General features: G+C 36.7%; 2 protein-coding genes across 9 annotated transcripts; both read left to right on the plus strand.

The window, feature by feature from the left end:
• Positions 1-3,085: 3,085 nt before the first annotated feature.
• On the plus strand, positions 3,086-6,746 carry LOC103717488 (small ribosomal subunit protein eS7). Of its 2 annotated transcripts, none has more exons than XM_008805907.5 (6): positions 3,086-3,411; positions 4,345-4,436; positions 4,514-4,587; positions 4,673-4,796; positions 5,710-5,892; positions 6,471-6,746. In XM_008805907.5, exons 2-6 carry the CDS (start codon positions 4,362-4,364, stop codon positions 6,591-6,593), a joined length of 579 nt encoding a protein of 192 aa, XP_008804129.4. In that variant the 5' UTR covers positions 3,086-3,411; positions 4,345-4,361; the 3' UTR covers positions 6,594-6,746. The 2 variants fall into 2 exon arrangements, with proteins under 2 accessions (XP_008804129.4, XP_008804130.4); XM_008805908.6 differs by having other exon boundaries at positions 3,299-3,411; positions 4,352-4,436.
• A 1,936-nt stretch (positions 6,747-8,682) lies between these two features.
• LOC103717489 (protein GET4-like) lies at positions 8,683-26,616 on the plus strand. 7 transcript variants are annotated; one of them, XM_089924694.1, is made up of 13 exons: positions 8,683-8,884; positions 9,375-9,454; positions 9,813-9,891; positions 12,200-12,281; positions 14,659-14,815; positions 16,051-16,141; positions 16,297-16,380; positions 17,018-17,064; positions 17,401-17,529; positions 20,677-20,761; positions 21,677-21,754; positions 23,545-23,625; positions 26,253-26,616. In XM_089924694.1, exons 1-13 carry the CDS (start codon positions 8,837-8,839, stop codon positions 26,259-26,261), a joined length of 1,050 nt encoding a protein of 349 aa, XP_089780820.1. In that variant the 5' UTR covers positions 8,683-8,836; the 3' UTR covers positions 26,262-26,616. The 7 variants fall into 7 exon arrangements, with proteins under 7 accessions (XP_089780820.1, XP_008804132.3, XP_088558559.2 ...); XM_008805910.6 differs by lacking the exon at positions 21,677-21,754; XM_088702433.2 differs by lacking the exons at positions 21,677-21,754; positions 26,253-26,616 and adding an exon at positions 26,011-26,239.
• Positions 26,617-26,954: the final 338 nt, after the last annotated feature.

Below are 26,954 nucleotides of genomic sequence, written 5' to 3' on the forward strand. Positions count from 1 at the left end.
TAACCACAGTTTTTCTTCCTTGTAAGAGCCGGACGTACCGCTCTTCATCAGTGTAGGTGGCCACGGATCAAAGGGTACTTCTTCCTGTGATCTTTAATGAAATGTGGCGAGGACTGCAAATAAAAATTGTTTCCTTGAACCATTTTTTTTTTTGAAAAAAAAGAGCACCGTAAGTGATAGAAAATAACCAGTATGAAAGATCCGAGACTAATACCAATGTGCCAACCCTGTAGTTATTGTGCCTTGTGCTTCACAGGGTATGCCTCTCCTGTGCAAGCATTTTGTGAGGTTTGTTTCGTCAGTGCCAATTGCCAAACCCATAGTTATGTCAATTACCAGGAAAAAAAATTGTACTTCTAATCTCCCTCTTTATCTGAATCATGAGCCAGCGCATGTCCAGAAATCTTTTAAAATTCAGCAAAAAATTGCGAATTACTGGGAACCATTCACAAACTGCTTCCTTTTCTTCCCATTCCTTTTTGCTCAACTTCGTTGCAATGCACAGCCCTGTTGTTATACTAAATTTTCATCTTTGATGGCACAATCCTCCATATTTATTGTAACAATTAGTAGCGCCAATCCAAGACAGACATACAAAAGAGTGGCACCTGCATTTTCATGGAAGATACACGTACGTATCCTGAAAGATACATATATCTGTCGTCAGCCAACGATAGCTACTTCAATCTCTCCTCAGCATCTCTGTTGATGATGCAAATCATACAAATGTCAGGGAGAGATGTAGCAGTTGTCTCGCAATAGATATGCGTACTTAACATGGTATAAGAAGGAGGGCGATCCAGATTCTGTGTGATAATCTTCCAGAAAACTTGTAAACGTTATTAGCAGGATAGTGCTCAAGGCTTTACATGAAGTCAGGTAATGAGATCTATAACAGAACAAGGCATTCTACTATAATAGTCATGTTCATTGATGCACTTCTCTTTGATTCTTATAACCCTTTGTTCTTTTCTTCGTGCTAGTGAACTCCTGAACTAGTGTCATCAATAAGCGCTGAACTAAAATTATCAGCATGTTTCTTGCCATGTTTGATCTGGACAAAACCTTGTTAGCCTTTCTATACAAAATTTAAAAATTATGAGCCTCTCTTTTTGTTGAGCAACAAACTCTCACTATGCCTTTTTTCTCTATCCTATCAATACTTGTTGGTTATATGTCAAGTGCCACAAACTCCTTGCAATTTCTAACAAGTAGAGGTTCTCACTAGAACCATTAAAGATATCATGCACATTATTTTTCTTAAGTTGAATGGATTCTTTGCCCTTCTATATTAACTTGGAAATATGATCTACGCATGTCTTTTTGTCCAAAATCAGAGAGGCATTAAATGGCATCTAACTCATCAAGAATTTGTTTAGCATCATATTCATTCCAGCATTCCTTCTTGCAACCACTATGATAGTTAATGGTACATATTGATCAGTCGTTAGTCAATGGGAACTTTGTACAAGAACTTCCTGCTTAAATTTCCTGCATCGCATCCAAATATAATTGACCAAATCTACTTCATAAAATGAAAGATCCTTTTGTGCAACACTGACTTCTGAACTCATCTATCAGAAACCTAAGCATTACGAGCATATCATGTTTGAGCAGAACAAATTTCTCGAGTCAAAAAACCGTTGATCTGTGATAAACAACTCCTAGGTAAGATAAAAAGACGAGATCTTTATTTCATATTATTCTCTGAAGTGCTTCCAGTATTCCTCAATTTTGCTGTTGAGACAGAATTATTTGCATGTTTACCAGCCCAAGAGTGATGGTCCTAAGCTATCTCACATTCTTTTCATGAATGTTTGTCTATTAATTGCAAACGAGCTCTCTTAACATTTAAGGGAATCAATCAGTCCCACTGGCTGGTTTATTGGAGCTCTAATGCTTCTCTCATATTCACTTCTCATGACAGTTATTATGCACTAATCAACGTAGATACTTATGGATTTAAGTTTAAGAGATTCTAGCTGTTTTCACTTTCAGGCTTGCCTTTGATGGGACCACCAAAAAAAAAAAAAAAAAAATCTAGAGTCCCCTACGCTCCTGATCACTTCATCAACTGGAAGAAGACTCAAAACATGTTTCAGAATTGAGAGTTGACCAACCATTACTTCTTGCATGATATAATTTAGCATTGGGAACTAATGGCGAGCCACATCTGATCATATATCTACGTGAGAGGGAAAGGTTCCATATGTTGCTCAAAAAGTTAGATAATCTTTGGAAAAAGATATAGTTGAAATGCCACAATAAAAGGTGACTTGGATTGGTACGCAGAGGAGGCAAAAATCCATAACAAATGATGATTTTTCACGGGAGCCTGGAATTTGCAATGGCATTTACTCCTCCATCCTTCCCAATACATGATATTTTTCACTAGAGCCTTGAATTTGCAATGGCATCTACTTCTCGACTGTTCTCAAATACGAGGAAGGCTGGACAAGGCCAAGGATCCGATCTCTCCATAGTAGAAAAGATCAAAGGTATCATCATCACATTTCCATCCCTACTTTTATCATACGAATAGATTATAATTTCCACAAGCAACCTCCACTTTCTAACGCTCTAAGTATTCATCTTCCTGAATCGACACACTTTCTAGAGGTATACATAGATAATAACGTAATGAGAACTCATGAACCCTACAATAGCCTAGTTTTTTTTTTTTTTGCTGAAAAAAAGGGGAAGAGGGGGGAAGGGCAAGCCCACCCCGCGTAGCAGCCCCACACTGGGCCCCCACCCCGCCAGGAGCATGTTCGATGCGGGCAGAATGACCGTTTGGTATAGGCCCAGCTCACCAGACCCCAGCCATATTTTACTCATACCCTCCCCATCCGTGGCCCCGGCTCAGTTACCCCACTGGGCCCTGGCACGAGTATCCCGTGTGAGTACGTCACACCTGGCACCACCCAGGCTACCAGCCGACCAGTAGCACTTCCAGACCCCGTGTCCAGGCGCGGGGCATCCGGTCCCCAGATTTAATCGACGCCCGTGCATTTCGAACCTGGAACCACTTGGTTAGAAGCAAACGCCCCGTTCCAACTACCACCTTGGTGGTACAATAGCCTAGTTTTGAATGCGAAAGCCCGGGAGGAGTCTGCTGAGCATCACACCTTCAATCGCAGCCGTCCAAGTGAAATATGAAGTCAACATGTTAATTGCCCGTTCACAGCCTTTCGATCTCGTTTAGAGCGCCGTGATTGACAAGGATGTTGGACGGCCTCGATTCAACCGATCGAGCACACACTCTCTTAGTAAGGCGCAAGGGTGAAAATGGAATTACATAACCTAAGCCGGAGGCCTTCTTAAGGGACTTGGCTCGAGCAGAAACCCTAGGCACCGCTGCGATCTCCTTCCGTCTGTCTCTCGGCTTCTCGCCCTCCTCGAACCCCCAAGGTACTCCCCTCTCCCCACAAAGTAGGGTTGTCCTTGCTTTTGTTTTCTTTCCCGGATCTAGGCCTAATGCGAATCGATCTCAAGCTTTGCGTAGCTGGATTCTTGATTTTTAGAGTTTTGTTTTCTTCTCTAGTTCTTGTGTCATTTGATGCAATGCTGTTTTCATTCTGGATCTCAAGACAGTAGAAGACCGTGAGCAGGAAAAAATTAAGAATAAAATAAGAAAAATCGGGTTCTTTAAACATGTTATCGATGTGGTGCATGCTTAGATGTGGAACAAAATGTATATTTTATCGAAGTATCCATTTTATCGCACCATCAACGTTTGGATTTGTTGATGCTCGTAGGATCAAACTATGTTGTTATTCATAGTAAACTATAATTGCGTTTAAGATGTTAAGGTTCTTTTATGAAACTTTAAAAGTATATGGTTTTATCTCCGATTTGTAAAATGCATGCTATTCGGTTTTTAATGGAAGTCATATTATTAGTCTATATCATCTTGTACTCTAGTGTGTGCGCGCGTATATAGCTCTATATTCATGCGTAACACTGGTGGGTTTGGCTACGAATATACTGGTTATGTTTGTAAAAATTCATGCTGATGTAATGATTCCTTTGCCCAAGATACATGGAATTGATACGCTCCGGTTCGTTTTTAACTTTCTTATAGATATACATTAATCCATTAAAAATCATATTCGAGGGCATGTCCATTGCTGTTGGATTATGGTGTACTCAATCCACATTATTTATAGGAGGTGTCATGGCTATCGATCGCATATTGAATAGATGATTTGCAAGATATTCTAATTAAGCAGTCATTTTCCTTTGAAGGGTTAAAATATGTTTAAGAATGTCGGTTTTTCATTATATTATTTATATTTTAGTTCTTGACTTCGATTTTCTGCTATTCCATTTTGTTGGTGTAAGTGTTTAGACCAATCAACATGTTTACTGCAAGGAAGAAAATTCAGAAGGACAAGGGCGTAGAGCCCACTGAGTTTGAGGAGACTGTTGCGCAGGTTAGTTATGCACAAATTTAATTATAATTTTGTAAGCTTCTGCTTTTAGATTGTAAAAGTTTGTTATTTTATTGCAGGCATTTTTTGATTTGGAGAACCATAACCAGGAACTGAAGAGTGACTTGAAAGACCTTTATATCAATTCGGCAGTGTAAGTGTGGTTTTTTGTATTGCATGAGTGCTTTGAACAAATGCTTAGAGAACTTGTTTGTGACTGTATTTGGTCACTTGTGCAGTCAAATGGATGTAGCTGGCAACCGGAAAGCTGTTGTTATACACGTACCCTACAGACTTCGGAAAGCATATAGGAAGATTCATTTGAGGCTGGTAAGAGAGTTGGAGAAGAAGTTCAGTGGCAAGGTGAGACTTCCTTTTTCAGTTTGCAGTGTTTCTTGACTTTGGAAATCGAACTGCTTGTTGTTACAACTAAATAAACAGGAAGTTTGAACATATTTTTGAATGACAAGTGTTTTCTGTTTGTAACTATGTTTGTTTCTTAGATCAATTTGTTTTGTATGCTGATGCTTATGTGCCAAAGTCTTAATGGTTTCCATATGTGTCCTCACAACATTTTTCATTATTAGATTACTTCAACTTCAGCAATAGAGGGTCAACCTGGTAGACTTGGTTTTATAAATTGAATAATACTTGGAATGGTTTTGATAATTATTCAACATATTGCCTTCTCTGTAGATATAAGTGAAATGGAGAGAATGGAATAATTAGGCAACTTCATTAGTCACCTCTTCTGAAAGTCTTGGTTTTTAAGGATTCCACTTCTTTGTGACAAATATGGTTGAGATATTTTTAGGGATTTCTCTTTGTAACAGACGGTTGAAATGGCACAACTCTTTGCAGTTTACTGCACCAATATATCTGCTTTTTCTTATGAAAGGCCAATGCATGGAGTTGCAGATTGCTGTTATCTCATAATTCCAATTGCACAATTTTTTTCTAATATTCAAAAGAAAATAAAAAAATTTGTGAAGTCATCCTGCATGATGCAGAGTATTGTGCTTTACGTAGTTAGACTAAGTATTTTGCTGTCTCACAACAAAAAAATAATCTTGCAAATTTATTGCATAGGATGGTCCGATAATTTGTCTATCCTAGCTCTCTATCTTCAATTTCTGCATATTTTGGATTCCTACGAGGCCTTCAAATAAAATAGGTGTATATGTTTCTTGTATGTTTGTTGTTCTTGTTATTTATTTTATGTTTTTTAAACTCAGAAGGGAGTTTTTGTCATGTTATGACTATGCTTCTCTTGTAGGATGTCGTTCTTATCGCAACACGAAGGATATTGAGGCCACCCAAAAAAGGTTCAGCTGTTGTACGCCCTCGCAGTCGCACCCTCACTGCTGTTCATGATGCCACTTTGGAAGATGTCGTGTACCCAGCAGAAATTGTCGGGAAGCGTGTAAGATATCGTTTGGATGGATCCAAGATCATCAAGGTGAGAGGTTATTTTGTGATTGATTTTTCTTATGTTATTAGACATTCTAGTTGCAGTTAATTGAGTCTGTTCTTCTGGTTAAGATAATATTTCTTAATGTCATCAAAAGAATGCAAGTCCGATGGTTTTACATCTTTTATGCATGTAAAACTAGCCAAATTGACAAACTGTTTCTTTGGTTGTGTGGTTGCCAATGGCGAGACCTGCCTATAGTAATTACACTGTTGATAAGATTCATTAGACATCTTGATAAAGAAAAAGCATTAAAAAAACATTTCTAAAGATGTTTTCTGCGTCCTTGTCATGATGATCTTGCCAGATAAAAGTCTATTTTGCTCTACTAGGAGGTTCTGATTTAAGAATGCTACATTTGATATGATATTTCAGTTTAGTTGCCTCGTTATTTGCCTGCAAAAGTAGTTCGCCTTCCCATTTGGTATAGCTCTGTTCTTTTGAAAATCATATCCAATATGAACCTGTGAATCATCATTTATGATGGTAACTTGCATGATTTCACAACTTAGCTGCAGCTCCATGTAAACTTCTGCACAAAATTGATAACGAGTTTCTTGTGACAGATTTTTCTGGACCCAAAGGAACGCAACAACACGGAATATAAGCTGGAGACATTCAGTGGAGTCTACCGCAAGCTCTGTGGGAAAGATGTGGTGTTTGAATATCCTGTGACCGAGAGTGCATGAAGATGTTATTGTGGGTAAGTCTAGTGAGAGTTTTTAGGCCTTCAAACCAGGACACATTTTTGCTGAGAGGCATTTGCTTTCGTTATTTTGTTTGTTGTGAGAATTGAAAGTTTTGATGACTATATGATAATTCATTTCAATATTTTGCCTTTACTGCCTTCTCATGTAAAGGTTTCAAGACTTCAGAATTATCATGGATTCTACTTCCATTTAGAAGGCCCTAAAGACATTCTTGTGTAATCGATCCAATTGGTGAATGGGTGTTATCCTTGGTAACAGTCATACAGAATACAGTTGAATTGGACTCCTGCATCATACTTAAATAATATAAGGGAGGAGGTTTTGATGTAATGTTGGGAGGTAGTTCTCGTCAATGAAAAGGCAGTGAAACTTGCTGTGATTCGTCATGTTTATTTTGAGATTGTTGGTGCTTGGTAGGAGATTTCCAACAGCGAGGGAACGGTTTCAATTGCCAGAACGAAGCTGGGATTTTAACTTTTTCTGATTTTTTTTCCCTCTGTGATGGCCTTTTCATCCCTTTTTCACCCTCAACTGGAGGGAGGCGGTAAAACTCCTTCCTTTCTCCCATTAAACTTTAGTTTAATCTTTCCTAATAAACAATTCATGGTAATTTGGTTGCTGATGTTCTCAAACTGGTTGTCCCGTAACATTCTCTTCAATCGAATGTGGAACTGGAGTCTTCAGTCATGCAACTAGGAACGTCCCCAGATTTTGCATGATCCATGGATATTGGGACTGTGGGACTGGATCTCTAGAGGTTTATCTTAATTGGATGGAATTTCGATTTTGAAAAGAAAGAGCCATTCAGCCACCAATGCTGTTGATAAAATTATTGGATTGTGATGCTCAGTGACCTCCTCTTAATCCCATGTGGATGGGTGGGCCCTTTTCCTCAGAAAGTTATGTCAAATGATTAGCGTATTTTCCCATCAGATACCTCACGGGAATATGCTCTTTTGTCTCTCAACCTAGAATGGTTAAAGAAAAAGAAAAGAATATGAGAAATATCCTCGCCAAATTCCTCAACCCCTTCACCCTGGGTGGAAAAAATAAATTCATTAAATAAAAACTTGATTATAGGTACTTCGAGCCAATTTAGAGTTTAAGTTATGCTTCTTTCTTGACTAGGTCATGAGCTTTTCCCCCTCTAAAGAATGGATGACATCAAATTACATGCATGTAGATACACCTCCAAAGATCAAAGAACAAATATCTTGAATGGATGGATCTTGCCAATATGCCAAATCAAACTAGCCCCGAAAATAGATTACCCCCATACTAAATGCGCTTTCACTGCATGCACATTCCAAGTTGCCTTGCAGTATAGCATTGCATGGACAAAGCCATCCTTTAACGCTTTAATTTCCATGGAGATGCTCCTTCGCAACCAAGAACAACAACATAACTCGGGCCTGTGTGGATACAATGTTTTACTAAAATAGGTCATACAAAATATAGAGTTACTTTGCATACAGCAATTTCAGTAGAAATGTCAGGAATACATCTATCTGGTTACTTTCCAAGTTCATAGGTCATCAAATTAAAAAAAAAAGAAAAGAAAAGTAGATATGTTTTCAACAACATTTACTATATAAAAATATATTATATGCATTAACATTGCACGAACATCAATAACCTGACGCCATGCACATAGTATTAATGGTCTTCAAAAGGCATGCATTCAGGAAGCATTGTACATACATCCTGCTGCATGGTGAACTAGAGAAAAATATGCCACGTCCCTATTTTGATCTCCATAAATGCAGTACAATTTTATCCTTTCAGGTTGTTATTCTAAGGTTGCCTGTAAGATCTACCCTGTATAATCCCTTGATAGCCAATTCAACTTGCTGGTATATCACAGCGCTGATAATCCAGCTTATCCAGAATATTTTGATTCCTCCCAAAACCAAGAATTTGAGCACGTGCACAAAAAGGTAACATCATCGGGGCCATGCATTCTTGCTTTATGATTTGTGCCATTTCCATTACGAGCGGCTATCCTCTGCACGTGTAGTGCACATGCCGAACAGGAGTGCTATATAAATGGCGAGCTCCCAAACGAAGCGACCCCCGTCTGAGGGAGCGCAGTTTCTCGTACACCGATCTCTCGGAGAGAGAGCATTTTCTCAAACACCGAGCTCTCGCCTTCGTCTGCCTCCTTTCCTCCACGATTTCTTCTCGTCCTCTTCGAATCAGGGGAAATCTGGGGCTTCGGGAAGATGTCGAGATCGAGAGTCCGACGAGGGGAATTGCCTCCTCCGCAAGAGGTGATTCTTTTCTTTCGATCTCTCTCTTCTTTCTCTTTTTCTTTGTTATTTTTGGAAGTTTTCTTTTAAAAAGAAAGGAGACTGGACCTGCTTTTGGGTACCAAGGGTTTATTATTTCGTGATAAAGGGTTTTGAGAATTTTAGCCCATAATGAGACTGGGATCTGGGGTCCTGGGTTTGAGGCTTAGGTCAAGGCATTGGATCGGGCGAAATTGATTTCGGGACCAAGAAGAACGAAAAGTATTAGAAAGAAGCAGTAAAATCTGAAATAACTTTTATGTTTCTTTTCGACACCTTATTTTTCTTGGTGTAGGTATCCTCAAGATTGCCCGGAAATTCTTGATCATGATAACTTTTTTATTTTTATAAAATTTTTGAAGAAACTTTGATTTTTGTAATTCTTTTGCTTCTGTATCTCCACATGGATATCGAGGGTAGATGCAAGAAATGAAGTTTGATTGATTTTAGTTGCACCGTCTTGTAATTGCAGACTATAGAGAAGTTGGAGAAGATGGTGGAGGATGGGAATTGTTATGCGGCCCAACAGGTATACAAGTCATCTAGTGCAAGGTATGAGGTCTTTTTTTTTTTTTTTTTTTGATGACGATAAGTGCAAGGTATGGAGTTACTGGTTGTATTCAGTCCTTCATCTCGATGCTTCTAAAACTACAAGCTTTCCTCATGGTTGAGATGAATTCGAATGCATGCGATTTCTTGGTTTTAACTTTTATCATATAAGAGTTTTGAAATATTGATGAGTGTGTTTGCTAATTTTAGCACTGTTTATTATTTTAAAAATAAATAAAAATTGTGTATCCAGCTTAGTCTTATGATGTGGCTTTAAAGGAGCAGCTGGGTCATGGATGATCTTTTCTACTTGATCAGTTGTTAAATCTGTGCTGATGCTGATATTGATCTTCTGTAGCAGATATATAGCTGTTCAGAAGTATTCCGAAGCATTGGATCTCCTTCAGGAAGGCGCTTTGATCCAATTGAAGCATGGGCAGGTTATTTTTTTGACATTTTTTTTTTTGGAATACCTCCGTAAATAAAAGATCCACTTGACAACCAGTGAGCTGGTCTATCATTTCTTGGTAGATCATAGATAGATTCTTTGACACTATTAATTTTGGTGATATATTTTACTTAATAGTACAAAAATCTGACAAGATATTTCCCTATGAACTTATGTTAAATATAATGTTCTTAAGGAAAATTAATTATAATTATGACTTTCAGCGAGAAAAAGGAAATGTTATTCATGAAGAAACTGACGAGGTGAAAAACATTAAGAGAATGAGGATAAAGCCAAAGCAACGTACCATTCGTTGCCCTAACAACAAGCAGCAAAGGGGGCAGTAATCAATTCAGCAATCTCTATGGCACTCATCAAGCATTTAGACGATGCATTCTGTCAGTGCATTTAATGGATCCACTAAAAAGGATATTTGTCACCATAATTTTTGAATAGGCAACTATGGACCATGAGTTGGAAGTGGAAACTGATTTATACAATCATTTAGGATTTATATATCATGTCCATGCAGGACGGGAGCCAGCACAATATTCTTACTACATCATGTAAAGTACCAACTACCTTCGGCTGTAGGTCATGTGACTAAAACAATTATAAGATAGATAGTTGGCGACTGTTAATTGGTCTTGCTAGCCTCCTCTTCCATATGAGGGAGCAATGATAGTAGTGGAATTGGCATGACAATATTGTAGTCACTTATCTTTGGCCGGTGCTAGTTTTATCCTAATCATAATGACCATTGTCATGGTAACTTCCTTCCACGACTATAAACAATCTGCAAATCACATGCTGACAAATTGGCTAAAGCAATCGATCTCATCATAACATTCTGATGAAGGGACCACTTTTTCTATCTATTTTTTCCTTGCATAGGAAGGGTAAAGTAGGGACAGTCAATAGTTTCACCATCTTACGCCCGAATTAACTAGGTAAACAAACAAGCCCGCATCTTCTATTCTCCTTTATTATGCTTATTGAAGAGTTCTTATCCATTCAGCATTTACGTTGAAATATGATTAACCAATGCAATACAATTTTATAATTGTGCCATCATGTATTATGCTTTTGCTATCTATTTTTTTTTGTTATCACTGAGTTTAAATCAATCTACATTTTCCAATTCGCTGTTGAACTCAAAAAATTCTATAACAGATGAAAGGAAAAAAGGGGGAAGAGGTACCCTTTTCAGCTTCCCCAGATAATTTTAAAGAAACGTTATGAGGGCTTTATCTACAACCGTTGCTGGTTCCCCAGTTTCTTCTTTCCATCACATAGAAGAAATTTTCTATCAAATTGGGAATCTTTCAATCACAAGTCAACCTTATTAAATATTCAGACTCTCTTTTCATATTTGAAAGTACTTGTGCATAGGCCTCTTTATGCCATAAAAAAACTAGTGTACCTCTCAAAAAGCTTCAGGGTTATAAGCGAGATTATGTACTACAAATAATTAGTTATGCATAGGCCTCTTTATGCCATAAAAAAACTAGTGTACCTCTCAAAAAGCTTCAGTGTTATAAGCGAGATTATGTACTACAAATAATTAGTTATGCAAAGCCTGCCTTGTTAACTAGAGTTATGAGACAAGAAAATTTCAATTTTTCTTTCTTCTTGTGTGTGGGAATCAGTGAAGTGTGAACACTGAGATCCCTTAATTTGGTGTGTTTTCTGAATTTCTAGAACACTTATATCAAGACTCCTTATGGCCTCGGAGCTACATCTAACTCATATTTCCAAGATGTGGTGTTTTCTCTCTTCCTACCCCTCTTGCTTCTCCCCTTATTTTCTCTTAACTTAAGTTTCTCAATGGTTAACTCGCTTAAGTTCGTTCTTTGGACAATCATTCCTAGTGGGCAACAATTTTGATGATATTGTCCCCTTTGAACTTTGAAATGCTAAATCGTGTTTTAACTTGAATATATGCAGTATTTAATGTTGCTATCTCCTTCCTCTCACCATCTAATGCTCTCTCTCTCTTCCCGCCTCCCTCCTTCTCTCCCTCTCCCCTCTTTCTTTTGAGCTCTACATTACTTTTGTCGCAGTTTCTTGGAATATGCCTTCATTTGACCTTATAATCTGTTGATGTCCTATCCTCCCTAAAGTAGTCCTAGCAAATATCAGAGATCTGTTGCAGCCTTCAATTTTTTTCCAAAAATAGCACATTGGAATGAAATTAATTATTGCTCAAATGATTTGAGTCAATGGAGGCTTTCTATTGCTTTCACAATCTCCTCTGAAAATTGGACCTTTTTGTCTTTTACTGTTTGCTGTTATTGCAGGTTACTTGTGGGGCTGAACTGGCTGTCTTGTTCGTGGAAACACTTCTCAAGGGAAAGATACCCTATAGCGAAGAAACTCTGGGTCAGGTTCTTTTCTGCTGGTGCAACTTAGCTGATATTGTTCTGCTTTTAATTATGTGGATAGGAACACTGATTTCATTGCATTTAACATGTTAGCTTGTAGCTGCATGATGCACTGGGCTGAGTGCTATTTTAATTGAAGTATGTATCTAGTCATTTACTGCCCTTTTTGTTGTTACTCATATGATTTAACTTTATTGATGTATGAAAAGGCCCCATAAGCTTGTACCATTTAGAACCAATATGCTGTAGATAACAAAGGCTTTTGGGAACTGATTACCTGCTTTATACAAACCTGGCCAGATTTAATTTTGAGCAGATGAAATTGGGCTAGTTGCATCGATGTCCTGGGCTGTTGTTTTATGGCTTATTGGCAATAAAGTTCTATAAATGGTCATGGAAGCTAGGGCTAACCTAAGGGTTTCACCATCGATAGGTAACATGATACAATATTTGTAGATATGGTTATCTAGAGTCCAATTCATAGGTTTGTGTTCTTTGTCCTTTCAAGAAAAAATCTTCTGTTACTAATCTGCAATTTAGATGAGACACTGGTAATATCGGACATAGATAATGATCAAATATTTAGCCTCAAATTTGGTGATTTGCTACTTTGTATTACCGCATATCAGGAAATATATTTTACCTAATCCTCTAAAGCTTGAATATGTTTGGACAATATAGTGGTGGAAAATCAATCTGGTGATCTCAATTGCAACGTTGACGGTCATCCTTAACATGCTTGGCCTGGCCTTTTAAAAGTTTTTAAATGCGGAAGTTTGGAGAAGAAAATTGCCACATGGGACCACATGTAAAGGGGATTGGTCAGTAACGGGTTCAGATTCACTTTATCCTTGGTCATATTAACCCTTTCAACTTTAAACTTCATTTGACTTTCTCAATTTCTGGGGTAAATTCTACTATGGTCAAGATTTTAGGAGAAGGTTCCTTTAGAAGGCACAAGCTCGATGTAAAAACTGTTTGCTTGTTAAACTAGGGATCATATTTGCAAACTCAAGCCATTGAATGAGCCTGGTCTTGTAAACATTTGAATGGGACGAATTTGCTCGTCCCTTGTAAGTGGCTTTTGCAGCTTGTAGATGAAGAAGCACAACTGAGAAAGGTAATAATTTGGAATAATTACTGGAATAAGAGAAAACAATATATTATGTGATGTCTGATGGTACCTTTTCTGGGATTCTTAAATCTGTATTGAACATAAGCCAGCCTCTTGAGGCGACTTCTGAAGTTAGAGGCAGATGATGCATCCTTCTACCTTTAAAATATTTGACTGCACAGTTCTTCCAGTTGGCATTAAATAAACATGCTGGATTGCACATTATGTTTTGTTGATGAGAGGTCCCACAAGTAGGAGCCAAAGAGGGTACTCTCAAAGGAGTGTGCTGAGTTGCTTGAGCTGTAAAGAAATTTAGAGAATAGCAAGGTCCTCCAACGAAGAGAATTCTATAATTAAAATGGGAGTTGAAAGAAGGTCCTCCACTCATTTCCTGTATATTTTGTTTCGTATTAGTGGTAGTTAATGTTCCATTAACTGTGAAATAATCCCTTTATTGAGATCCTGATGCTGCATTCTTCTACTCCTTGAATCTTTTCCTGCAACTTCCTTCCAGTTAGCCTCTAACAAACATGCTGCATTGCACGTTATCTCGAGGTTGATTAGAGGTCCCATGGCTAGGTGCTGAACATGGTACTCTCAGAGGAGTGTGCTCAAATTTTAGATAAGGCTAAGGTTCTCCCAGCGAAGAGGATTCTAGAAATAAAAGTGAGGGTTGAAATGGAGATTCTCCACTATTTTCCTGTATATTTTGTTTTATATAGGTGGTGCTATAAAATACCTGTCTTCTTTTTCTTCATAAGCTTGTGCAGTCTTGCCATTTCATTTTTATTCTTTCTGCTAGTTACTCATTGAAAAGTCAGATTATATCTATGCTATCACCTAACTATGGGCATTTTCCGTGTCTTACAAATGCTGGGTCATCAATTTTGGGATGAACCCTTCTGTTCCATTAAGTTCATAAGTTGCATCCAAGTACTATCTTTGGCTCACTTTACACATGAACTACCTGAATTGCTGAATTAGTTCGTTGGGTTCTCTATATCGATGGCTCGTGATTCTAAAAAACATTACATTCTGGCTGAATAATTCAACTTTTTCTTAAAGTTTTTTCTGCCTCTTCTATCAAAACCAATATCTCTTGATAGCCATCTCATGTGGAATAGATCAATATTATAGAGTTCTCTTAGGTGCTAAAACTGAGAACATATACTCATTTCATGCAATGTTTTCGGATATGGATATCTTTGCCTATTGTAGGCTTTTTAGCTATCTGCAATTATGACTGGAATGTTCTCTTTAGATCGTCTCAGGAAGATTTATCAGCATTTCCCAAAGATACCTCTCCCACAGAAGTTGCTAGATGATGATGATGATGACATGCAAAAACTCTCGGAAGCTCTGATGGCAGCAAAAGTACGTGTTGAGAGTTGCTCATCATTTTTAAAAGCTGCAATTAGGTAGGTTGGTTGCTATTTCTTGTTGTCAATTTAAAATTCACTGATATCAGTGCTTTTGTTTTATTGTTTGCATGCTATTTTAAGTCAAGTTTTGCAATCCTGGTTTTCATTTTTTTGTGTTTTTTTGAAAGAGCCTTCAAGATGTTAAAAGGAGGCTCAAAGAACATAGTTCTTTAGGTGAATTAACATAGCAAATCATGGAAGTAAGTCTTCATATTGTTTGAAATACTAGTGTTATAACAACCTTTGTCAACATTCTTGGTGAAGAGATAATAATGGTCTTGATGGAGAGGAAGTTGGATTCTTGAGTGGCAAGACATGCATATGGGGCCTATATTACCTAGAAAGACTAGTTTATAGCTAGTTCCTTTTGCTCAACAAAAACCTCATTGTAGCATCTTTTAGCTGACTCACATCTTTGGGCTAAAGTGAATCTGCAGTTTGCAATACTGAGATTGCATGGTTTACTAATGCAGTTTTAAGCCAAATGGAAGTGGTGGATGGTTGAGGTGATGGCAACTTGTAAAAAAGAATCTCAAAGTATATTATAAATCCCAATTTGATATAACTGATCCCCAACAGTTAAGACAAGGCTTCATGGTTACTGTTACTGCTTGGTTATAACCAAATTTCTTTTTGCGTTTTGGGTCCTTGGCACAAAAAGCTAGAAAGAAGTGTGCGGTAACATCAACAATGCAAGAGTAAGACTACATTTTAAGTATCATGCTTAACTATCTCTCTTAAGGCAGTAATGTTGTACCGCACGTGCACGAACACACATTCACACACACACACACACACACACATATATCCTGGTGTGGGCTGCATGTCCGCTAGCCAACACAGCCTGCCTCTAAGGTGGATTCCACATCTTTTGGAAGAATTAATTTGTATTGAACCTGAGACTGTCTGAAGGTGCATCCGGACTTCAATAACTTTCTCATCTTTGGTGGATAGTATCTGGGGATCATGAAGTCTCTGAAGATCTCTTCATCTAGATCTTATATATATATATATATATATGTAATCATCTGCTCACATAAAATAATGTTGACTTCAAGATATATCAATTTGCCATCTTCTGCCTTTTTACTAAACACCCTTCGATTTCTTCCTCCCCCTCCCCAACTTTCTAGGCTTTATTAATATAAATTATGGGATCTCTACTTCTTAAGCATGTTTTAAGGTATTTTGAGTATGCACTTACATTACTAATGACGATTATCCTTTCGTAGGTGGTCAGCACAGTTTGGGGCTCACAAAAATGGATCTGCTCAGTTGCATGATATGTTGGCTGAATATTTATATTTTGAATCTCCTGAGCTGGTATGTTGAAGTACAGACTACAATTTTCAACAAAGAACAATTATTACAAGTTATATTTTATTGATATCTCAACACTTACCAATGGTAAGAAGTTTTATCCCTTGCTTGTTATTTTTGTTGGTACTATGATCTCTAAATTGGATGCTACCCTACAGGACATAATTAAAGTTTCTAGCCACTTTGTTCGTGGAAGTAATCCAAAGAAGTTTGCTTCCACCCTAGTGAACTTTATGGGCAAGGTAAAGTCTGGACCTTTCCCGTAAACTGACCTAGCACTTTTTTTTGCTAATCTCATCTACTTATTTCATCGCTTGAATAAAACACGCTATCGTGTACATTCCATAAAAACTTATCTTATAAGAAACTTTTATCTTTTTTATCTTTTAACTCTAGTAAGAATGATGAATTACATCTCCATATTATAATTGCTTGTAATATTTTTAATGCGACTCGAGAAACATAGGAAACAAGTTTTTGGTACCTTGGTATTATTTGAATTTTGTCCCTTCAACTTAACATGTCAGGTAATTTTTGTTCTTATATTCCAACATACATCTGGCTGTTTAGGCCTTCATTGCTTGTATTATCCATTGGATTTAAAATATCCTGGTTTATTGAATGGGTGAGGATCCTGACTTTAATTTCATTCTCTATTTTTGTCTATACATTTGCGTGTGTATGCATCCATATGTGTCTGCACGTGTGCATGTGCATTTTTTTTTTGTGTGCAGCATTGCCTTCTTGGTCATGATGCATCTTGACCTCAATTTCATATCTAAGAGAATGCAACTCCATCTATCTTTTATACCTTTGTTTTATCCTTCCATTACATTTGTCTAGGATGTTCTAAGTGACCAAACTTTTGGCTGTCTATAGTGCTATCCTGGGGAAGATGATGCCGCAATTGCACGTGCAGTCCTACTGTAAGTTTTCTTGATATTTGATACTTCTCCATGGTTCTTGATGTTATGCACCTCTGTTGCACAGTCTAATGTCAGTGTTACCTTGAGTGAATATGTCCTGGTTGGTGCAAGTATCATGACATCCTTGATTACATGGCTGTTCAAGAAACTGGAAAATATAAAATAATGTTGTAACAAAGCAGATGTACAATATAATTTATAAACAAGGAAAAATGTGCATTACCTGTGCCAGGAACCTGCACGCTGAAACATTGGTTAAGCATATCTGTCGACATCTTAATTTGAACTTTTATATGCTAGGACTGTATTACTTAGTAATCATCCTTTTCTTGATAGGTACCTATCACAAGGGAACCTGAGAGATGCCAATTACCTCATGGATGAGCTTAAAAAGCAACTGGAATCCCAACAGTTTGATTTTCCCCGCTCAGATTTGACCCAGTTTATCGAGTATCTTCTGCAGACGTATGTCTTTTTTGTTTCCTGTTTCTGCTTGATCATTTTTAAGGATATCTGAAAGTCAGTTGGCGGTGCCATTTTATGTGAAAACAGATGAACAACTTCATGCATAGATTGCAATATTGAAAATGAAAGCCTGCAGTTTGTTAAAGCTTAAATTATTTTTCTCCATTTTCTTTTCCTTTTTTAATTTAAAGTAGTGAACTTTTGAAGAAACATATATCTTTTCATGTAAGAAAGAACAAAATCTAGGTCTTGTTAAGGTAGGAATGTTGCTCTTCTCATATTAAGTGTTCAAGATGGGATGATCTAGGCAAAACTACATTACAGATATATATTTTGTGTACCTATAATTTTTAAATAGATGACAAGGAATGCAGAGAAAAAAAAGAGAAAAAGAGAAACTGATAGAATTGCCGACGACTTCAGTTCCTTTAGCTTATGTGTACTTCACATGAAGTGGAATAGTGAATGGATCCATCTCTGTGTTCTGACTGAAATGACATACTTTTGGTTTATGGAATTGAAAATTTTAAAAAAACAATGAGGAGAAAAGATATGATGGTGCAAATTTAATTGCTAAATCTTATTAGGTGTTCTTTTATATAAAACTAGATTATATATGCCATAATATGATCTAAAACAATTTCAAGATGATTATTAGTATGTCTAGTCATATACTTGCATAAATGAAACAAATTTTCAAGTGAAATAACTCTATTGTGAACTAGTGTTGACATATCTATCATAGACTGCCTGGCAAGAGTATTGTCCTTTGCCCATGCACTTGCCACTATGTTCTTTGGTTTTTATCTTTTCAGCCCCAAATTTTGTAACCTAAACATCCTTCAAGAATTGCTATTTTGCCAAGATGCTACTAGATGTTTGAATTGATGCAATTTCATATGGCTGTTGATATGTCTATACATATTAAAATATTTTTCTTATTGACCTGTAGAATATTAACTGCCCATATAATATATATACATAAGTTTTTGTACATATAGAGAGAGGCAAACTAGGATCCGGTTGATTGGATTTCAAGTCGGCTCTTAGTTAGGGGAAATCCAAAGACTGGTCTGATATTGATGATCTACTACATCTGGACCAATTACAAGCCGAATATGATGTGATTTTGAGACCCTTGGTGTATGCGCAAGTGGTCAAAAGTGGACAATTTGAATGGCACGAGACTACCCAAATTTTACCACTTGATGTATAGGCTAAGGATCTTGAGGCACACGATTTTGGGTTTGTAAGCGATTTAGAGGAAGTAAATTTATAATATACATACATATATTATAAAGAGAAAGATTGTCTACTCTCCTCTCAAGAGGAGAGGGTATCCACTCCTCTCTGATTCAAAATCAATAATTAGAACTCAAATCGAAGATTCATACCATCGATTATGATTTATATTACTAAAAATGCGTACAAGTAAAAAAATCATATATTTTGGTAGACTCTAATCTATGCATCAAGTAGACATAAATTTGAACCATTTTCATTGTGCTAGTATCCTAAAGTACATGATAACGCATTCATATTGAGAATCCACCCTATTGTTCATAGTCCACACATGATAAAACATGTATAGATTGAAAATTATTAGTTTAATGCATATATTAGTAGCAAAACATGATTTCAGATCATTTTAACCATGCATTTTTGCATCCACTTGATGCATAAGTTAGACCACTAGAACATTTGAGTTTTTAGTTTCTAGGCATTTTAGTGATACAGATAATGATCAACTGAATGAATCTTCGATTTGGGTGCCCAATTATTGATTTTCTTTTGAGTGGACTAGATACCCTTTAATCTCATGAGTATAGTCTATCCAATGTCCACATATATGCACGTACACACACCCACGCCCCCCACCACACACACATATGTACATACATAAATATACATATATAGAGAGAGTTAGGCTAGGATGCACTTAAGTGCATTTGGCTCCAAATACTTCCTAGTGGAAATCAATGATGGACCTTTCACAATGAAAATCGACACCATTAAACACGATCTATGGTACATAAAATGCCTAGAAACAAAAAATTACACAGTTTTGACATCTTTTATTTGTGTATATAATCGATGAAAAATGAGCAAGTTATTAGTTTGATGTTATATCTTCATTTAATTTATAGTCTAGAAGCATCCAAATTAGCTGAAAATTGATCTATATATGTTTTAAAGTATTTAGATGAAAATCAATGGTTTAGATTTGTAAATTATATAGTGTATAACATACCATACCTCACTTGATGTATATGCAAGAGACTTCTAAAATAAATGATTTTTTGTCTCTAGGTATTTTATACATCATAGATCATGATCAACAATGTTGGTTTTCATTTTGAGAGGTGCATCATTATTTCCACTAGGATGCATTTGGGGCCAAGTGCACTTGAACGCATCCTAGCAACTCTTTCTATGCGAGAGAGAGAGAGAGAGAGAGAGAGAGAGAGAGAGAGAACTTGTAGCATGTTTGAGGTCTTCAATAAGATCAAGGCAGAATGAACGATGTTATTTAGTATCTATTCCTTTCATCATGATCTTTAACATCCAAAATATCTAGAGACCAAAAATCATATGCTTTTTTGCCTGCTTGATGTACAGATCAATGATTTCTAAAAAGCATGGTTCTGGACTTTAGATATTTTAGACTGCACGCAGTGCATGCTGATTATTTAGGAGAGGAGAGCGTTTGTTAATGGATGTGATCTCAAAATTGTTTAGAGTTGATTTAATAAGTATGTTTCCTGATTACCCTTGTGTACTTCTCTTCTTTCGCTTCCTTATCATTTCATAGTAAATAAAGGGGTCTATTCATTATAAAAATGGTTCAATACAAAATCAGACCAGGAAGAGGCGGTGCCCAAGGAGTCCACTCGAGACGCATATGGAAACCAAATATGTTGGGGTGGAGATGCAAAAGTAGGGGTGGAGATGCATGGGCCCCACTGCTGGAAGTTTTCTTTATGATAGTAAATATAAGTTAGATCATGGTCCATGGCATGAATCCTCTTCCCTTTCTAAAATGAGTGTCTATTTTACTATTTTGTATATGTTTGTATCTATCTATGCTGATGCTTTGGTGTGAGAACAAACAATCATGATTTTTGTATTTGATTTCATATTAAGCAGGCTGGAAAGGGATGCTTTTCCACTTCTTAAGATATTAAGGCAGAAGTACAAGTCAAGTATTAACCGGGAACCATTATTTGATGAGGTAATTTTTTTATTTTCTCAAATAGCAGAACTATTGTTGGTTTAAAGTTTTTTGGTTTAATAGCATGTCTGCTTGTTTTTTTTTTTTTTTAAATAATCAATTTGTTACTTGTACAAGTGTCACTAAAAGGTAGATTAGGGGAAGCTATAATGGCAGTACTGATCCTTTTTTCCTGTATATATAATATAATAAAATTCATTAACAGTGGGATCTTCAGGAATGAGTTCGAATATTGTGCAAGTGGGTGTTTGGATCCATAATTTTTGCTAAATCTGGATTATGAACAGGAAATTTGGTCTGCAGAACCATGTCTTTCAATCAAGTCATATTTCCAAACACAAGTGTAGTGAAGTCGGTAATCTTGACTAGCATCTTTGAAGTGCTTTTCATCATCAAATGCCCCCTACTTGCATCATTCCTTTGTTCAACATAATATCCAACATCAGATCTCAAGTCCCATCTTTGCCTCCCTATACCTGTTGGTTGGTCCACTACCTTCACTAATGTCCCTGGCCTTACTGTGGTAACAAATATACTTCTACTTCTTGCCTTTTAATTTGAGCACCGAAAGCCATTGTCTTTGTGTGTGTGTTGGGGGGGGGGGGGGGGGGGGGGGGTTGAATGTTTTGATCTCATGGTGCAATACTCCCAAAAAATCACTTTGATAATGGTATTAAAATAGTTGGAACAATTTCTTCTAGTATGGGACCAATAGATGTGCATATAGTTTGATACAAAGCTTAATGTTGCTCCTATCTTCTTATATGCTGCTAGGCATCAATTTTAGAATCGGAAGAATTTCAGAATGTTGTTTAGAGTCATTTGAAATGTGATAAGGCATCAAACCAGTTGAATTGAATGAACCTGTTGGCCTTCTGAGGAGAGTGTGCTTAATACAAGGAATCTTCCAAACAAGATATGCCAAATCAGTATCGGGACTCGTACTGGTCGGCGGATGGGTCGGTACGGTACCGAACTGGTACTATACGGATGGTACGCTTGGGCACGTCAATCACGCTATTTTTTTTTTAGTTTTTCAAGTCCAATTAATTGGTAATCAATATTTTTCAACTTTTTCAATAATTTTAAGTCTAATTTGATTTTTTTTATGTTTTTTTGATGTTTTTATGATCCTGGTTTAACCTAAATGATGCATCTTATTGTTTTAAAGTGATACAAAATATAAAATGATTAGTAAGATGTTGCATGCTATATAAAAGCACTATGAAATATCCTAAAATCAACTGGTGCTTAAAAAATATAAAATAATACAATCAATTACATATATTTAAAGTACAACATACATGCCGATATCTAAAATCTCATCTAGTGGCGATGCTTTTTGGAGATATCCAAATCATTAGCATAGTCAGAAGGCAGATCAACTCACTTCTCTAACCAAGCAGCATTGTAGTCTTATATGTTTATCCCATAAGGAACGCGCTCTGGGTTATAAGCACTCTCAGATCTCTCATTGAAGCTCTGGCTTTGAGAGGTGTCATCTGACTGATAAAATGGCTGTGAAGGGGTCCATTCGAATAAGCTAGCAGCAAAATTCGATCCATAAGATGCTCCGGGCTGCGTAGGGCCTTCCCAACATCTTTTAACAAAAAAAGAAAAGAAAGAGGAGGCTTGGTTCCGAACCGGGCCGACTTGGTGCGAATCCGGCTAGTTCGGTTTCGGCCCTTTCCGGCTGGTTCGGAATCCGTTTTGGCCTGTTCGGGATCCGTTTCTGGCTGGTTTGGAGCCGATTCCGATTTTTAATTGGCGAACCGACTCAGTCCCTAACTGGGTCGGTTCGATATGGGCCAAACCGGGCAGTTCGGTCCGGTTCGGCCGACCTTGCTTCCAAAAGTAGGCAAGTCACCATTGCAAACAACCTGCTAGGGTAACTCTAGGTGGTAGAAGCCACTGGATACATTTGGAGGATTGAAACCATTGAAAGTTTGAAACTTCTCATTGATCTTATGAGTAGTTAAGTTGGCATCTCTTTCAGATTAAATTTTAAATGGTAAGATCCTTAATGATTAGAACTAGAGCTTTTTCCATTGATCTACCAAGAAAGACTAGGAATGAATTCTCAAAATCTCTAAGCCACATTGTGCGATTTCTACCAGATCAAGTCATATCATAGCTGGGAGGGCCATTTATTGGTGGTTGCTAGTTTGAGTGGAGAGCTGCTTGATCTTCAATAATTATTTAGTATGTTTTCTCTCTTCAAAGTTTGGCTTCTGTTAAAATTCCAAGGTTTTCCAATACAACATCAATCTAACGAGGCCCTATGAGAGAATTTTATTGACTTTTTGAATTTGAAATTCTAGGTGACTATCAACATTAATACCCATCCTTCACTGTGAGACAACTTTTGTCAGGCCCTTTGATACTTTTTAAGACCAATATAGTGCAATTGGCTTCATAGCACGATTGTCATAGGAAACGTTTGATGGCAATGTCATATCATGCAATCGGGGGACCTCCCATTTGGGTTATTTATACCAAGCAAATAGCTTTCTTGCTAGAAGAGGATACTTTTTTGTCAATTCTTTTTCCACAAGACCATGGCACGCTTAGCAATTTACAAGCTAAGGCTCTACCATGTATACCATTATCATCTGACATAGTCAAAAAAGGCTTCTTATTATTTAAGCATTTTGTGGTGTTTATTGGGAATATAAAAAACTTTTATAGTGAAACTTTAAATAGACCGATATCTTTATTGAATGTATTACCTAATCATTCAACTTGCCTGACTATGACATGTTTTATGACTTGCAATTTTGCAGTTATTAGATGAAATTGCGGAAAAGTTTTATGGAGTACGACGCAGAAGTGGACTACAAGGCATATTTGGTGATCTTTTTAAGGTATGATTACCTTTTTAGTTTATATTGAAAAGGATCTGACATGTGAAGTATAAATTGTGAAGCAAAGTTTTAAAATTTGCTTTCGGTTTTGGTCCTGCCAATAAAGTTTTGGAGTTCAGTCAAAAAAATAGGGAAAAAATAAAAAAATCAAGACAAGTTATTTTAAGCATTTTAGTTTATTTTAATCATTTGGAGTCATAATTTATATTATTTGGGTAGTTTAGAGATGAAATTAAATTTCATTGAAGCTTTAACTTATCAATCATATTATATGAACATACTCATATATTAAATAAAATACAAATATCACTCAATCATGCATAAACAAATAAGACAAGCAAGTTTTAAATCTCATGGGACAGGAGTATCTTGGTTTGTCTATGGAATGGGATGCCGCACTGTCCTACCTCGTCCTAGTGGTAGACCTGGTTGAAAGTCGTGTAGGTACCATCCATCTCTCTCCCCTTCTTCTTTCCTTTTCGTTCTTTTTCTTATTTCTTTCCTTTCTTCCTTCGTTCCTTCTTTTTTTCTTACATTTGTTTCTTTCCTTTTTCTTCTTTCTTTTTCTTAACCCTTCCTTTCCTTCTTTCTTTCATTCATTTTCCTTCTTTCTCTTTGCTTTGATCCTTCCTTCCCTTCCTTTTATTCTTTTTCTTCCTCCTTCCTTTCTTTCCTTTTTCTTCTTTTTTCCTTCCACTTTTCCTTTTCTTCATCTTTCCTTCCTTTCTATCTTTCCTTTATTTCTTTTTTCCCAGCATGGATGAGTTTCAGTTTCGGAGTCTCGACCCCTTCTCAGTCCCATTTTCTCACAAGAACATGACAGGAAGGTTGGGATGCCCTCCGTCCCACCGGGGCTTAAAGCCTTGACAAGTATCCAAGAACATAAAATTAAGTACATATCTCACTCTCCAAAATAACATCAAAGCTCCTAAACATGCACAAACATCTTTACCATCCACAGTTGCAGTGCTCTTTATAACATAAATCACACAACAAGATTGTATCTGATATCTTACCTACCTCAATATTTAAGTTAGATGACAATAACATGGATTAGATCATTAGAGCTTTAAGTAAATGTGTGGTAGAATTGTATTGATGAATGTCAGAAAGTGTTTTACATATCTACTTGTGAAACAAAAAATTAAAAATAAAAATTAACAGTTTTGGCCAGTTTTGGCCAAAACTCGCCAAAACCGACTGAAACTGGTGGAAACTGATCGAAAGTGAAAATTAATGTCAGTTACGGTTTGGTTCGGGAAGTGGATCTGATTTGTGCGAAACTCCAACCTTGTTCTGAAGAGCACTGTTGTGTACCATAAGATTGCTATAGTGGCTTTCATAATTTTGTAAAGATGCAAATTTTGATTCTAAACCATGTTTAATGTATTAGAAGCATATAAAATATTCCAAGAAACATGGAACTCGAAATATATAGTTAAGAGTAAAATTTGAGATCAGTCTTCCTCCTTTTGTGCTGCCCCTTTTGCTACCAAACTACTCCTAAAATAAAATCAATTTTTAGTTCGAAATTATTTGAATTAAGGAGGCAGAATCTATAACTTTGATGGTAAGGGCCTCTGTGCCTTTCTTTTCAATTGAAAAGCTATTCTTTGCATCCAATATGTTAGGGTGGAAACTGCTTCCATTCTTTATATAATTTTTATCCTTTGAAGTAAAGTGCTGCATCACCAGGCATTGAGTTAGTGGCCTTTATGAATTTCAATGCTATACATGCCAAGGTGTTGCATGTCGAGGCTGTTTCATAGATAGTAGAGGCATTATGATCATGTATTATCTTATGCAATAGCTTGACAAGAAACCTCTAGCGTTGAATTAGTGAAGCTGTCTAAAGTATAGGTATTGTATAATTGATTTCTAAGTTCTGTGGTAGGGTTTATGTTTATACACTAATAAGCAAATGAACAAGACTGGATATAGAACTTAAGAAACTAAGATGTAAGTTATGAAGTCAACCAAATGGATGAGACAAAGCAATATGAATGGATTGGAAAAACTGTCCTTGTTAGCTTTGATGCTAAAATTACCGGTATGAACATATTTTAGTTGCTTGGATCTCATTTTCAGCATTTTCCATTGGATAAATCAAAGAGAACCCTGCTTTGTTTTTCGGTGATACGAACAACCCAGCTTTAATATCATTACCAATTTTTGTTGAGCTATGAAGGTTCTCAGGACTGATAAAACTATTTAAGAAAATTGTAGAAAAAGGTTTTTGAAAACTTAAATTCATGATTATCAATCTGCAAGTTCAAATTTAGACTAGCAGCTCGACAAACTAGTTATAATCTGCCCTATCGATTTTCATTCATGATATTTGGTATTATGTCAATGGTTTGAAAGTGGCGCTATTCACATTTGAAGGAGATTAACATTGGCAAGATAAGAGCTAATATGAGAAATTCACTGATAATATTTACGTTCCCACCAAGAGCTGGTAGCTCCATTGGTTGGTACTTCCCTCTCCCGCCTCTCCAAGTGAGAGGTCTCAGGTTCAAACCTGAGTGGTGGTGAATAACCACTATATTCTAAAGTAAAAAAGATAATATTTAAATTCCTCCCTAGTACACGAGGCAGCTAGAAAGTAATTACATCTTTTCTTGCAGATGATGTGAGGGGCTGTTTGAAGAATGCTATTTCTATCAACCCTCAAGACTCAATCTTGGGCATTGAGATTGGAGTTATCTGGAGCAAAGTCATTCTAGAAATGACAACAAATTTTCCTATGATCATGCGGGGGATATCCTATAGACAGCAGCTCAGAGGCAGATTTAATTGTTATTATCTTGCTATCGATCCTGAACTAGCTACAAATATAGCATTGACATTTATAATAAAATTATCCATTCATGAATAATCAGGCACCTTACTGAAAACAAATTTAGTGCATATTGTAATCATACAGTCTCCCCAAGTTTGGTACTCGAAAATTTTGGATATGCATTTGTAGATGGATAGTGATTTGTGAAACTACTGTTAAGAGTTTATTGTGGAAAGAATGATAATATATAATAAACATACACCTAACCACCTGTTGAGTGTAGAAGCTGCTGAGATATAATAAACTCTTTCCCAAGGTTGATCTCTATAGTCGTATTTCTTCTTTTCAGCCTCTGCATTTGGTCAGGCTCCCCTAGGACTTCCCAAGTGTCTTTTCTGTCAGGTGGAATGGAAAGCTTTTTGTAGCATGAAATTGTGGGATCAAACCTTCTAAACTTTATAAGGCCACATAAGAATGTGACGATTTGAAACCCGGCAGATGTAATACCTTGTCCTTCGAGATTATTGCTTTTTTTTTCTTCTTATAT

The sequence above is a fragment of the Phoenix dactylifera genome, chromosome 8, assembly GCF_051530095.1.
Source record: "Phoenix dactylifera cultivar Ajwa chromosome 8, Ajwa_hap1_PhDact_Kaust_v1.1, whole genome shotgun sequence".
Classification (NCBI taxonomy): Eukaryota; Viridiplantae; Streptophyta; class Magnoliopsida; order Arecales; family Arecaceae; genus Phoenix; species Phoenix dactylifera.

Coding starts and splice junctions, on each gene's coding strand:
- LOC103717488 (XM_008805907.5), top strand. CDS start 4,362: ATGTTTACTGCAAGGAAGAAAATTCAGAAGGACAAGGGCGTAGAGCCC. Junction 4,588..4,672: donor CTTTATATCAATTCGGCAGT/GTAAGTGTGGTT, acceptor TCACTTGTGCAG/TCAAATGGATGTAGCTGGCA. Junction 5,893..6,470: donor ATGGATCCAAGATCATCAAG/GTGAGAGGTTAT, acceptor TTCTTGTGACAG/ATTTTTCTGGACCCAAAGGA.
- LOC103717489 (XM_088702433.2), top strand. CDS start 8,837: ATGTCGAGATCGAGAGTCCGACGAGGGGAATTGCCTCCTCCGCAAGAG. Junction 14,816..16,050: donor TTTTTAAAAGCTGCAATTAG/GTAGGTTGGTTG, acceptor ATCCTTTCGTAG/GTGGTCAGCACAGTTTGGGG. Junction 16,381..17,017: donor TAGTGAACTTTATGGGCAAG/GTAAAGTCTGGA, acceptor GGCTGTCTATAG/TGCTATCCTGGGGAAGATGA.